We start from the raw sequence: 15,605 nt of genomic DNA, 5'->3' as shown, positions 1-15,605 counted from the left end.
GATATTATTACTAGACTATATACTGACTGACTGCGGTATTATTACTAGACTATATATTGACTGACTGCGGTATTATTATTAGACTATATAATGACTGACTGACTGCGGTTTTATTACTAGACTATATACTGACTGACTGCGGTATTATTACTAGACTATATACTGACTGACTGACTGCGGTATTATTACTAGACTATATACTGACTGACTGACTGCGGTATTATTACTAGACTATATACTGACTGACTGACTACGGTATTATTACTAGACTATATACTGACTGACTGCGGTATTATTACTAGACTATATATTGACTGACTGCAGTATTATTACTAGACTATATACTGACTGACTGATATTATTACTAGACTATATACTGACTGACTGCGGTATTATTACTAGACTATATACTGACTGACTGACTGTGGTATTATTACTAGACTATATAATGACTGACTGACCGGTTTTATTACTAGACTATATACTGACTGACTGCGGTATTATTACTAGACTATATACTGACTGACTGACTGTGGTATTATTACTAGACTATATACTGACTGACTGCGGTATTATTACTAGACTATATACTGACTGACTGACTGTGGTATTATTACTAGACTATATACTGACTGACTGCGGTATTATTACTAGACTATATACTGACTGACTGACTGCGGTATTATTACTAGACTATATACTGACTGACTGCGGTATTATTACTAGACTATATACTGACTGACTGACTGCGGTATTATTACTAGACTATATACTGACTGACTGCGGTATTATTACTAGACTATATATTGACTGACTGCAGTATTATTACTAGACTATATACTGACTGACTGATATTATTACTAGACTATATATTGACTGACTGCGGTATTATTACTAGACTATATACTGACTGACTGCGGTATTATTACTAGACTATATACTGACTGACTGCGGTATTATTACTAGACTATATACTGACTGACTGACTGTGGTATTATTACTAGACTATATACTGACTGACTGCGGTATTATTACTAGACTATATACTGACTGACTGCAGTATTATTACTAGACTATATACTGACTGACTGATATTATTACTAGACTATATACTGACTGACTGCGGTATTATTACTAGACTATATATTGACTGACTGCGGTATTATTATTAGACTATATAATGACTGACTGACTGCGGTTTTATTACTAGACTATATACTGACTGACTGCGGTATTATTACTAGACTATATACTGACTGACTGACTGTGGTATTATTACTAGACTATAGACTGACTGACTAACTGTGGTATTATTACTAGACTATATACTGACTGACTGCGGTATTATTACTAGACTATATACTGACTGACTGACTGCGGTATTATTACTAGACTATATACTGACTGACTGACTGCGGTATTATTACTAGACTATATACTGACTGACTGCGGTATTATTACTAGACTATATATTGACTGACTGCAGTATTATTACTAGACTATATACTGACTGACTGATATTATTACTAGACTATATATTGACTGACTGCGGTATTATTACTAGACTATATACTGACTGACTGCGGTATTATTACTAGACTATATACTGACTGACTGCGGTATTATTACTAGACTATATACTGACTGACTGACTGTGGTATTATTACTAGACTATATACTGACTGACTGCGGTATTATTACTAGACTATATACTGACTGACTGCAGTATTATTACTAGACTATATACTGACTGACTGATATTATTACTAGACTATATACTGACTGACTGCGGTATTATTACTAGACTATATATTGACTGACTGCGGTATTATTACTAGACTATATACTGACTGACTGACTGCGGTATTATTACTAGACTATATACTGACTTACTGACTGCGGTTTTATTACTAGACTATATACTGACTGACTGACTGACTGCGGTATTATTACTAGACTATATACTGACTGACTGACTGCGGAATTATTACTAGACTATATACTGACTGACTGCGGTATTATTACTAGACTATATACTGACTGACTGTGGTATTATTACTAGACTATATACTGACTGACTGACTGCGGTATTATTACTAGACTATATAATGACTGACTGACTGCGGTTTTATTACTAGACTATAGACTGACTGACTAACTGTGGTATTATTACTAGACTATATACTGACTGACTGCGGTATTATTACTAGACTATATACTGACTGACTGACTGCGGTATTATTACTAGACTATATACTGACTGACTGACTGCGGTATTATTACTAGACTATATACTGACTGACTGACTGCGGTATTATTACTAGACTATATACTGACTGACTGCGGTATTATTACTAGACTATATATTGACTGACTGCGGTATTATTACTAGACTATATACTGACTGACTGACTGCGGAATTATTACTAGACTATATATTGACTGACTGCGGTATTATTATTAGACTATATAATGACTGACTGACTGCGGTTTTATTACTAGACTATATACTGACTGACTGCGGTATTATTACTAGACTATATACTGACTGACTGACTGTGGTATTATTACTAGACTATAGACTGACTGACTAACTGTGGTATTATTACTAGACTATATACTGACTGACTGCGGTATTATTACTAGACTATATACTGACTGACTGACTGCGGTATTATTACTAGACTATATACTGACTGACTGCGGTATTATTACTAGACTATATATTGACTGACTGCAGTATTATTACTAGACTATATACTGACTGACTGATATTATTACTAGACTATATATTGACTGACTGCGGTATTATTACTAGACTATATACTGACTGACTGCGGTATTATTACTAGACTATATACTGACTGACTGCGGTATTATTACTAGACTATATACTGACTGACTGACTGTGGTATTATTACTAGACTATATACTGACTGACTGCGGTATTATTACTAGACTATATACTGACTGACTGCAGTATTATTACTAGACTATATACTGACTGACTGCGGTATTATTACTAAACTATATATTGACTGACTGCGGTATTATTACTAGACTATATACTGACTGACTGACTGCGGTATTATTACTAGACTATATACTGACTTACTGACTGCGGTTTTATTACTAGACTATATACTGACTGACTGACTGACTGCGGTATTATTACTAGACTATATACTGACTGACTGACTGCGGAATTATTACTAGACTATATACTGACTGACTGCGGTATTATTACTAGACTATATACTGACTGACTGTGGTATTATTACTAGACTATATACTGACTGACTGACTGCGGTATTATTACTAGACTATATAATGACTGACTGACTGCGGTTTTATTACTAGACTATAGACTGACTGACTAACTGTGGTATTATTACTAGACTATATACTGACTGACTGCGGTATTATTACTAGACTATATACTGACTGACTGACTGCGGTATTATTACTAGACTATATACTGACTGACTGACTGCGGTATTATTACTAGACTATATACTGACTGACTGACTGCGGTATTATTACTAGACTATATACTGACTGACTGCGGTATTATTACTAGACTATATATTGACTGACTGCGGTATTATTACTAGACTATATACTGACTGACTGACTGCGGAATTATTACTAGACTATATACTGACTGACTGCGGTATTATTACTAGACTATATACTGACTGACTGCGGTATTATTACTAGACTATATACTGACTGACTGACTGCGGTATTATTACTAGACTATATAATGACTGACTGACTGCGGTTTTATTACTAGACTATAGACTGACTGACTAACTGTGGTATTATTACTAGACTATATACTGACTGACTGCGGTATTATTACTAGACTATATACTGACTGACTGACTGCGGTATTATTACTAGACTATATACTGACTGACTGACTGCGGTATTATTACTAGACTATATACTGACTCACTGCGGTATTATTACTAGACTATATATTGACTGACTGCGGTATTATTACTAGACTATATACTGACTGACTGCGGAATTATTACTAGACTATATACTGACTGACTGCGGTATTATTACTAGACTATATACTGACTGACTGCGGTATTATTACTAGACTATATACTGACTGACTGACTGCGGTATTATTACTAGACTATATAATGACTGACTGACTGCGGTTTTATTACTAGACTATAGACTGACTGACTAACTGTGGTATTATTACTAGACTATATACTGACTGACTGCGGTATTATTACTAGACTATATACTGACTGACTGACTGCGGTATTATTACTAGACTATATACTGACTGACTGACTGACTGCGGTATTATTACTAGACTATATACTGACTGACTGACTGCGGTATTATTACTAGACTATATATTGACTGACTGCGGTATTATTACTAGACTATATACTGACTGACTGACTGCGGTATTATTACTAGACTATATACTGACTTACCACAGTATTATTACTAGACTATATACTGACTGACTGCGGTATTATTACTAGACTATATACTGACTGACTGCGGTATTATTACTAGACTATATACTGACTGACTGCGGTATTATTACTAGACTATATACTGACTGATTATTACTAGACTATATACTGACTGATTATTACTAGACATGCAGGTATAGGGCAGCAGACAAGGATTTTGGGGACCTCTGTTTGCATCCTGTGTGTCATCTATGGATGAGCTCCGCTGTCATATTCTTGGATGTTTTCTCATCAGTTCCAGTCTTATTGAAATCCCAAGAAAACGGAGTGAAGTGTCTGTAATCTGTGTGCAGTCCGTTTTTGCTTCTGTTTCTAGAAAATATTATGTGACCTGAGACCTATATTTCAGCCAATTACATCAATGCCCAGCCTTCTTTTATTTTTACAGATCCATAAAAAGGATGATACACGGAATGTGTTTCTGGCCATATGGATAAGATACTGAAGACATACTGAACAAATACTGACACTTTACATCCCGACTAAAAAACATGTTGTGTTCAGGTATACTTAGGACGCATTCACACTGCCGTTGCCCGCCGTGCAATAGTACACACTGCAGCGCTGCTCACCCCCGCCCCTCTCCACAGAGGAATATGGCGCTGTATGCCAAGGAAACATTGGATATGTCCTATCTTTTCACGGAGTAAGGCACTGTGCGCCCTTTGCCGTCTATGGGGGACGTATATAGGTTGAATATAGATCGGCCGTATATACACCCCCCATACGGCAGTGTGAATATAGCCTTATACTAACTGACAGCAGTATTAATACTTCACTATACTTTACTGACTGCCATCTATAAGAACCACAGTTAGGCCGGCGGCACACGTGGCGTTGCGAACCTGTTTTTGGGGCGTTTTTAAGCAGTCTGTTAACCCCTAGGCGCACCAGGACGTTATAGTACGTCCCCGGGGCTAGATGCTTAGCGCACGGGGACGTTCTATAACGTCCTGCTTCTGGCACCGGCTCACGAACGGAGCCGGTACCAGAAGCAGCGGCTGTCAGCTGTCTAGTACAGCTGACAGCCTGCGCTAACACCCGCGATCGGAGCCGGCTCCGATCGCGGGTGTTAACCCCTTACACGCCGCGGTCAAACATGACTGCGGCGTGTAAGTGTGTTTGAGCTGTGGATCGGATCCCCCGTGCTGCTTACCGGGGGATCCGATCCACTTCAGGGCAGCTCCGAGGACTGGCATGTGCCCCGGAGCTGCCCGGTCTCCATGGCAGCCAGACCCCTTCCGGGTCTGGCTGTAAACTGTCTGAGCATGCGCAAGCTTGCTCAGACAGTTTACACTGCTCTACAATAAAATAGTATTGTAGAGCAGTGTATTGAACTTAAACCAGTGATCAGAGCATCACTGGTAAAAGTTCAAGTATGTATAATTAAAAAAAAGTCAAAAACACTAAAGTTAACACATTAGAATAAATAAAAAATAAATACATAAAAATATAAGCCCCTAAAATGTCACTTTCCCATAAAAAAACTTAATAAAGTATAAAAAACATAAAAACACAAAAAAACCCCGCATATTTGGTATTGCCGCGTCCGTAACAATCTGCATAATAAAACAGAATTGTTACTGGACCCGCACGGTAAACGCCGGAGGAAAAAAAACGCAAAAAACATTCCGAAAAAAGATAATTTTTAATTAATACCCTATAAAAAATGCTCTAAAAAGTGATTTAAAAAATGTTATGCACTCCAAAATAAGCCCACTAAAAAGAACAACTGTTCTCGCAAAAAATAAGCCCCTAACAAGATTTATCTGCCAAAAAATAAAAAAGTTATGCATATAAAAAGATGGTGATGCTAAAATGAATAAGATTTTCTCCAAATTAGTTTTTATTCAGTACAATTGAATAAAATACACAAAACCCCCACATATTTGGTATCCCTGCGTCCGTAACAATCTGCATAATAAAACAGAATCGTTATTAGATCCGCAAAGTTAACCCCGTAAAAAACAAAACAAAAAAAAGCTCCAGAAAAAAGATCATTTTCAATTAATACCCTATAAAAATGCTCTAAAAAGGGATTTAAAAAATGTTATGCACTCTAAAATAAGACCACTAAAAAGAACAATCCTTCTCGCAAAAAATAAGCCCTTAAACAGATTTGTGAGGCGAAAAATAAAAAAGTTATGCATATGAAAGACGGTGATGCTAAAATTAACAACATTTTTGCCAAATTACTTTTTATGCACTAAAAATGGGAAAAAAATAAAAAATCTATATAAATGAGGTCTTTTTGTAATCGTGGCGACCCATAGAATAAAAATAATATACTATTTTTATGGTATGGTAAACAGCCAAAAAAAAAACCCCATAAAAATCTTCCTGAAAAGTGATGATTTTCATTTCCTCCACCAACAAAGAGTTAATAAAATCTCACCAATTAGCCTATAGATTCCCCCAAATTACGTACCAGAAAAGTGCATCTCATGTGGCAAAAGAAATAAGCCCCTATAGGTCCACATTAAAAAAAGAAAAAAATTATAGCCTGTACAATGTGACATAGCAAATCTCATCTGGATGGCGCCTCCTTCCCTTCTATGCCCGGCCGTGCGCCCATACAGCAGGTTACCACCACATATAGGGTATGCGTGTACTCGGGAGAAATTGGGTAACAAACTTTGTGGAGCCTTTATTCATTTAATCCATTGTAAATGTTTAATTTTCCACCCAAAATGAGTGTATTGTGAAAAAATATTACAATTTGCAGACTGCACCTCCATTTTGTTTTAACCCCTATAAAACACGTAAAGCGTTAACAAACTTCTTAAAAGTGGTTTTTCATACGTTGAGGGGTGTAGTTTCCATAATGGGGTAATTTACGAGTCTCACTATTATTTAGGCCTCTCAGTGTCAATTAGAAGTTGAGCAGGTCCATCTAAATACGGGTTTTGGTGATTTTACAAAAAATTTGAAAAATGATACCTAAATTCTGAGCCTCATAACATTCTAGTAAAATATGTGGAATCTTAAAAAACCATGCCAACATAAAGCAGACATTTGGGAAATGTAAGTTATGAATTTATTTGGGTGCTATGACTATCTGCATCAAAAGTAGAGAATTTAGAACGTTGAAAATAAAGAATTTTTCCAAATTTTTGCCAAATTTAGTTTTTTTTCATAACTAAACACAAAAGATATCATCCAAATTTTTAAACTAATTTGAAGTACAATGTGTCACGAGAAAACAATCTCAAAATCCCCTGGATATCTCATAGCGTTCCAAAACTATAACCACTTATAGTGACACAGGTCAGATTTGAAGAATGGGGCCGCGTCCTTAAGGCCAAAATAGGCTGTGTCCCCTAGGGGTTAAAAAGCGCATGCGTTTTTTGAAAACGCATCCATTTCTTAACCGGTAAAACCGGTCAAGAACACATGCGTTTTTTAACGGACTGCTTAAAAACTGACCAAAAACTGATTCTATACGCCACGTGTGCCGTCTGCCTTACAGGGGAAAAGGACCCCCTGTTAGGGGCAAAGTTAATCAGAGCTGTACTGGGTCTCCCAGCAGCTCTGATTAACCCCTTTAGACCAGGTGGTCACGTGACCTCAATATTGGTTTTGCTCAGTAAAATTGAGCAAAGATAAGAAAAACTATATAAATGAGTTCATCACCGTAATAGTAATGAACCAGAGAATAAAGATGTTATATTATTTCATACGGTGAGCGGGGGAAAAAAAAGTGCTAAAAATCCAAAATAAAAATTGATGATTTTGTTTGTGTCCCCCCTGAAATAGTTAATAAAATCTCATAAATAAGCTTAAGACCCCCCCAAAATGAATTATCTGTACATTGTATATCATCCCTTACATAATAAGCCTCATATGTTCACATTAACAAAAAAAAATTAAAATTTATAGCTTGTAAAATGTGACGATACAAATCTGCTGTGAATAGCGCTGCTTTGATCCTATGCTCGGCTGTGCGCCTATACAGCAGTTTGCTATCAAATATGGGGTATCAGTACACTCGGGAGGAATTGGGCATCAAACGTTGCAGAGCGTTTCAGGACCGGGTAAGTAAATGTGCCCCATTGTGTTTCCACTGCATCTGCTAAAACGCAATGTAACCTCAACATGTGATCAAGGCTGAAGCCTTTGGAATGCATCAATGCTATCAGATGCTGTTTTTTAATGGCCAAACCAGGAGTGGAGTAAAAATAGTGGGGGAGCAGCACTTCTTAGGCCCCTTTCACACTTGCGTTTTTCACGTGCGTTTTCTGCGCGTGCTTTTGGCGCGCAGAACTTGCATTGCACTCTGACCCATTGTAACTAATGGGTCTTTTCAGACTTGCATTTTTTTTCATGCACACTCGCGCATTTTTTTTAACGCGCGTTTAAATCTCGACATGCTCTACTTTTGCAAGTCACGCGCGTGAAAAACGCACCATACAAGTCTATGGAGACGCATCAAAAACGCATTGCACTCTGAGACACTTGTAAGTGCAATGCAAGTGCAATGCGTTTTTCACGCATCAATTGCCATAGAAAAGATAGAGCTCAGTCCTGAGTCCATTTCACGCGCATTTTCTGTGCGTGAAAAACGCATTGAAATTGCATTGAAAACGCGCGTGAAAAACTGAGACACTGAACAAACACTGACTGAAAACTGATGCAAAATGCGCGTTTTTCACTGACCAAACCCTGATCAAACTCTGACGTGAACTGCAACGCAAGTGTGGAAGGGGCCTTACTGAGATGTTCTGTTCCATTATCATCCACATCTGCTTTTCGCTTCAAAAACTGCATCTGAAAAACTGAACGTGTGCTGCACCCTAAAGGCCCGTTCACATCTGTGGTTTTGCTTCCATTTTGCAGTTTCCATTTAGAAACAGATATATAACGGATCCGTTCTTTTTCCATTGATTACAATGGACTTGGATCCGTATACGTTTTCACATCTTCCGTTAGGCTTCTGTTTTTTGATGCAAATTGCTGAACAACTTTTTCTTCAGAACTAACTAAAGGTGAACAGAAGATTCCTTTCTGTCAGAATGTTTACATTGCCTTCTATGTAAAACAGATGGTCCTGATTTGTATCAGTTTGTTCCATCAGTTATCCATAGGAGTTTTCATACTGAAACCTATTGTACCCCAACTGAGTGGGAATAAAGCCAAAACACACTAAATGTCTATAATTATTCTTTATTAAAATAGCACATATAGATGTAGTAAAAAAATATATACAAACCACAGGCGGTGGTACACAGACAAAGGAGTGATCCCAGGAGTGACACGCGGAGGTGTTCCGTGGCCCCGCAGTTAGTGGCCAACTGTCCTCTGAAATAAGGGAAGGCCTAACGGCGACAAGTCCATTCTAACCACTGGGAGAAACGATAAACTGCAAAACGGTCAGTGAGAAAGCAGATGGAAATTGGCCCTAATTCACAATCTGCTTTCTAAAAGAGCGTAAATTGAAAACAGAAGCAGAAGAGAAGCCGGGGCCCTCAGAATAACCTTCTTTCATACCGTGGTAATAGATTTTAATGGATACACAGGTCTATTGACTGCAGGAACTATAGATGATGCAGTTTCACTTTACACCAACAGATGGCGCAGTGTGCAGTTTAGCTTCAGGAGAAATTCACTGCGCCTGCGCAGAGGGATGTTAACGCTGCGAACAGGAAGAAATGTGTTCATTTCACCCCCCACCCTTCTCCTAGTAGTAGTCACGGCCGCGCGCGTCATCCCCCCAGTAGGAGTCACAGCCGTTGTAAGTGGAAAGGCGCTGTTATCCGCTCACATGGCAGTGGTGTGTGAGAGCGCCGCAGGGTGGCTGCTGGATGAATTGCCTCTTCTCAACAAGTGGTACCAAGCTGGAGGGGTGTCTCCCAAATCCTATTACAGGTTCAGAAACGATCTCTTCAGTCTCCACAAGCCTTATATCAGTGTGCAGCCTCCCCCGGCCCCAGAGAGTCAGAGGCAGGAGGACAGCGCCCCCAGCCGGCGCACAAGGGTCAGAAAGGTACTGTCACTGCCTCCTATAGACTGCTATACACCAGTAGTAGGGATCACACAACGCTCTATACACTGCAGTGTCACTGCCTCCTATAGACTGCTATACACCAGTAGTAGGGATCACACAACGCTCTATACACTGCAGTGTCACTGCCTCCTATAGACTGCTATACACCAGTAGTAGGGATCACACAGCTCTATACACTGCAGTGTCACTACCTCCTATAGACTGCTATACACCAGTAGTAGGGATCACACACCGCTCTATACACTGCCGTGTCACTGCCTCCTATAGACTGCTATACACCAGTAGTAGGGATCACCACAGCTCTATACACTGCAGTGTCACTGCCTCCTATAGACTGCTATACACCAGTAGTAGGGATCACACAGCTCTATACACTGCAGTGTCACTGCCTCCTATAGACTGCTATACACCAGTAGTAGGGATCACCACAGCTCTATACACTGCAGTGTCACTGCCTCCTATAGACTGCTATACACCAGTAGTAGGGATCACACAGCTCTATACACTGCCGTGTCACTGCCTCCTATAGACTGCTATACACCAGTAGTAGGGATCACACAGCTCTATACACTGCAGTGTCACTACCTCCTATAGACTGCTATACACCAGTAGTAGGGATCACACACCGCTCTATACACTGCAGTGTCACTGCCTCCTATAGACTGCTATACACCAGTAGTAGGGATCACACAACGCTCTATACACTGCAGTGTCACTGCCTCCTATAGACTGCTATACACCAGTAGTAGGGATCACACAACGCTCTATACACTGCAGTGTCACTGCCTCCTATAGACTGCTATACACCAGTAGTAGGGATCACACAGCTCTATACACTGCAGTGTCACTACCTCCTATAGACTGCTATACACCAGTAGTAGGGATCACACACCGCTCTATACACTGCCGTGTCACTGCCTCCTATAGACTGCTATACACCAGTAGTAGGGATCACCACAGCTCTATACACTGCAGTGTCACTGCCTCCTATAGACTGCTATACACCAGTAGTAGGGATCACACAGCTCTATACACTGCAGTGTCACTGCCTCCTAGAGACTGCTATACACCAGTAGTAGGGATCACCACAGCTCTATACACTGCAGTGTCACTGCCTCCTATAGACTGCTATACACCAGTAGTAGGGATCACACAGCTCTATACACTGCCGTGTCACTGCCTCCTATAGACTGCTATACACCAGTAGTAGGGATCACACAGCTCTATACACTGCAGTGTCACTACCTCCTATAGACTGCTATACACCAGTAGTAGGGATCACACACCGCTCTATACACTGCAGTGTCACTGCCTCCTATAGACTGCTATACACCAGTAGTAGGGATCACACAGCTCTATACACTGCAGTGTCACTGCCTCCTATAGACTGCTATACACCAGTAGTAGGGATCGCCACAGCTCTATACACTGCAGTGTCACTGCCTCCTATAGACTGCTATACACCAGTAGTAGGGATCACACAGCTCTATACACTGCAGTGTCACTACCTCCTATAGACTGCTATACACCAGTAGTAGGGATCACACACCGCTCTATACACTGCAGTGTCACTGCCTACTATAGACTGCTATACACCAGTAGTAGGGATCACACACAGATCTATACACTGCAGTGTCACTGCCTCCTATAGACTGCTATACACCAGTAGTAGGGATCACACAGCTCTATACACTGCAGTGTCTCGGCCTCCTATAGACTGCTATACACCAGTAGTAGGGATCACACACCGCTCTATACACTGCAGTGTCACTGCCTACTATAGACTGCTATACACCAGTAGTAGGGATCACACACAGATCTATACACTACAGTGTCTCGGCCTCCTATAGACTGCTATACACCAGTAGTAGGGATCACACACCGCTCTATACACTGCAGTGTCACTGCCTCCTATAGACTGCTATACACCAGTAGTAGGGATCACACAGCTCTATACACTGCAGTGTCACTGCCTCCTATAGACTGCTATACACCAGTAGTAGGGATCGCCACAGCTCTATTCACTGCAGTGTCACTGCCTCCTATAGACTGCTATACACCAGTAGTAGGGATCACACAGCTCTATACACTGCAGTGTCACTACCTCCTATAGACTGCTATACACCAGTAGTAGGGATCACACACCGCTCTATACACTGCAGTGTCACTGCCTACTATAGACTGCTATACACCAGTAGTAGGGATCACACACAGATCTATACACTGCAGTGTCACTGCCTCCTATAGACTGCTATACACCAGTAGTAGGGATCACACAGCTCTATACACTGCAGTGTCTCGGCCTCCTATAGACTGCTATACACCAGTAGTAGGGATCACACACCGCTCTATACACTGCAGTGTCACTGCCTACTATAGACTGCTATACACCAGTAGTAGGGATCACACACAGATCTATACACTACAGTGTCTCGGCCTCCTATAGACTGCTATACACCAGTAGTAGGGATCACACACCGCTCTATACACTGCAGTGTCACTGCCTACTATAGACTGCTATACACCAGTAGTAGGGATCACACACAGATCTATACACTACAGTGTCTCGGCCTCCTATAGACTGCTATACACCAGTAGTAGGGATCACACACCGCTCTATACACTGCAGTGTCACTGCCTCCTATAGACTGCTATACAGCAGTAGTAGGGATCACACACAGATCTATACACTGTTTTATTGTGTTTCAATACTCTATGTAAACGCCACCAATGAACTTAACTTCAGGGTAATTGTACACGTGGCTGCCTCATCCCATACAGCCCACAGTGGAAATGGACGAAATACAATGTCAGAGAACATCAGCAGCACAAAATTAATATGTTACAGATTTTAATAACCGCAGCTCATGTCAGTTCCATAGACGAGGGCCATTAAGGGTGTTGTGTCCTATATTTGGAGTCTTTTAGCCTCCATAGATGCAGTAAAGGCTTCCAGATGTTCTGTAACATCACTGCCATCTGCTGGGCAAAGTGGAGACCATGTTTCTTTCCACACTTTACAAATTATGGGATAGTGGGCGTTTTATAGGGAATCTTATAACTTATACAGGTTATTGTAGGGCCCATTCAGAGCTTCTTTTCGGGCAATGGAAACCATTTTTGTAGCATTTTAAGCAATTTCTGCTTATTTTCCAACAATAATACTTTATATTGCACCATGATATATCGCAGCGCAGTAAAGATCATGTGGAACATATACAAATAAAAAAACGAGTATTAACATAATCGAATGCAAACTCATTTCATGTGCCCGGTGCAGGCCACGGTAACAGTATAATAATATTACCGTATGTAACAATAATGCAAGACACTGGGTGCTGGTTACCAATCGCATGCACTTCACTGGAAACGCATATGCAATCAGGCTGAGGCCCGACACCCGCGCGCTAGTGGGACTAAGAAATAGTAAAAAATAAAAAGTAAAAAAAAATAAAACTCAGTTTTATAGCACATAAAAAATGTCATTAAAATTGATCAAATTTACACCTCACATAGCTCGGTACAACAAAGTATGAAAAAGCTATTAGCGTTTTAATTTGTGAAAATAACACAATAAAACCTATATAACTTTGGTATGACCGTGATCGTACTGAACCAAAGAATAAAGTAGATGTATCATTTGGAGCACACAGTGAAAGTTGTAAAAACTGAGCCCACAAGAAACAAATGCATTTTTTTTCACCAATTTCCCCACACACCACTTTTGGAATAGTCTCTCTAGCTTCCCACTACACGGTATATAATAAATAATAAATAAATCAGTGAGAAGTAAAGTTTGTTACACAGAAATTAAGCCCTCGCACAGCTTTGTTCATGAAAAAATGAAAAAGTTATAGAATTTATAGAGTGGGAAATAAAGAAAGGCTACATCCTTAGAGTAACTAACATTTTTTTTCCACAAATTTGCCTATTATCTTTGTTACATGTATGTAACTGTTTCCAATCAGTCCCTCCATCCCAGTCTGTGATTTTACAGAACTTTCTCTGTCTCTCTTTGAACCTCATTCTGCAGCCTTTCCCCTACCTTGTCATCGGCAGTACCAGCTCTGTGCAGATAAGCTATTAAACCTTAGTGCACACACAGCACTAGCATAGACTTCATGTAACTGGTTTATTTCTAACACTTATTACATGCTCCTCCGTATGATGGAAGATGCCAGGCTGTCACCACATAGAAAGAGATGAGACAGATCAGAGATGATGGGATCCATGCAGAGGTCGCACTAACATTTTTCCAGAAGGGTAATAATACTCCTCTCAACATTTTTGAGGAGTAATCTCAGCCGAGGAGGAGTATGAAATTTTCAGTAATACAAATATATAACTCCTAGTCGTATATAGTGTTAATAAACTTTTGTTCCATATGACTGTTTGTTCTTTGTAATGTAATATATTTGTATATGTCCCCTATGATTTGTAAAGCGCTACGGAATATGATGGCGCTATATAAATAAAGATTATTATTATTATTGTAGATGTCTATTTATAGAAGAAAATTTGTTACAGCCCCTGTTTTTGTAGCTTCTTGGGACAATTATAGTACTATTTGGGGCCGACCCCAGACCCCCAACCACCCACAGAGTTGCCCAAGGCTGAAGCTGCGCCCCAGACCCCACCCACAGAGAGGGCCAGAGCTGACGCCCGCCCAAGACCCCTCCACCCATAAAGTGGGCCAGAGCTGACGCTGGCCCCAGACCCCCACCACCACCCACAGAGCGGGCCAGGGTTGACGTTGAGCCCCAGACCCCTACCATCACCCACAGAGCGGGCCAGAGCTGATGCCGGCCCAAGAACCCTCCACCCACAGAGCGGGCCAGGGCACACTCTGGCCCCAGATCCCCCCACCACCCAAAGAGCGGCCCTGCGCTGACACTGAGCCCCAGACCCCACCCACAGAGAGGGCCAGAGCCGACGCCGGCCCAAGACCCCACCACCCACAAAGTGGGCCAGGGCTGACGCTGAGCCCCAGACCCCACCCACAGAGCGGGCGACAGCTGACGCTGGCCGCAGACACTCCACCCCCAGGACCCCCTCCCCCATAGACCTGGCTGATGCGTGACACCGCT

The 15,605-nt window shown here is 40.7% G+C and overlaps 1 protein-coding gene across 9 annotated transcripts in view; it reads left to right on the top strand.

The window, feature by feature from the left end:
• The first annotated feature begins 10,252 nt into the window (after positions 1-10,252).
• The window catches only part of METTL4 (methyltransferase 4, N6-adenosine), a 168,293-nt gene continuing 162,940 nt past the window's right edge, over positions 10,253-15,605 (top strand). For all 9 annotated transcript variants that reach the window (XR_011855727.1, XR_011855726.1, XR_011855728.1 and 6 more), the window contains exon 1: positions 10,253-10,497. Coding sequence is in view for 6 of the 9 variants with exons in the window: in XM_072152125.1 (XP_072008226.1) it covers positions 10,276-10,497 (222 nt within the window). In the remaining 3 variants the exon portion in view is untranslated. The remainder of the gene's footprint in view (positions 10,498-15,605) is intronic.

Source organism: Engystomops pustulosus, chromosome 5 (assembly GCF_040894005.1).
Source record: "Engystomops pustulosus chromosome 5, aEngPut4.maternal, whole genome shotgun sequence".
NCBI lineage: Eukaryota > Metazoa > Chordata > Amphibia > Anura > Leptodactylidae > Engystomops > Engystomops pustulosus.
The sequence above is the reverse complement of the archived record's forward strand: the minus strand, read 5'-3'. Positions and strand labels throughout refer to the sequence as shown.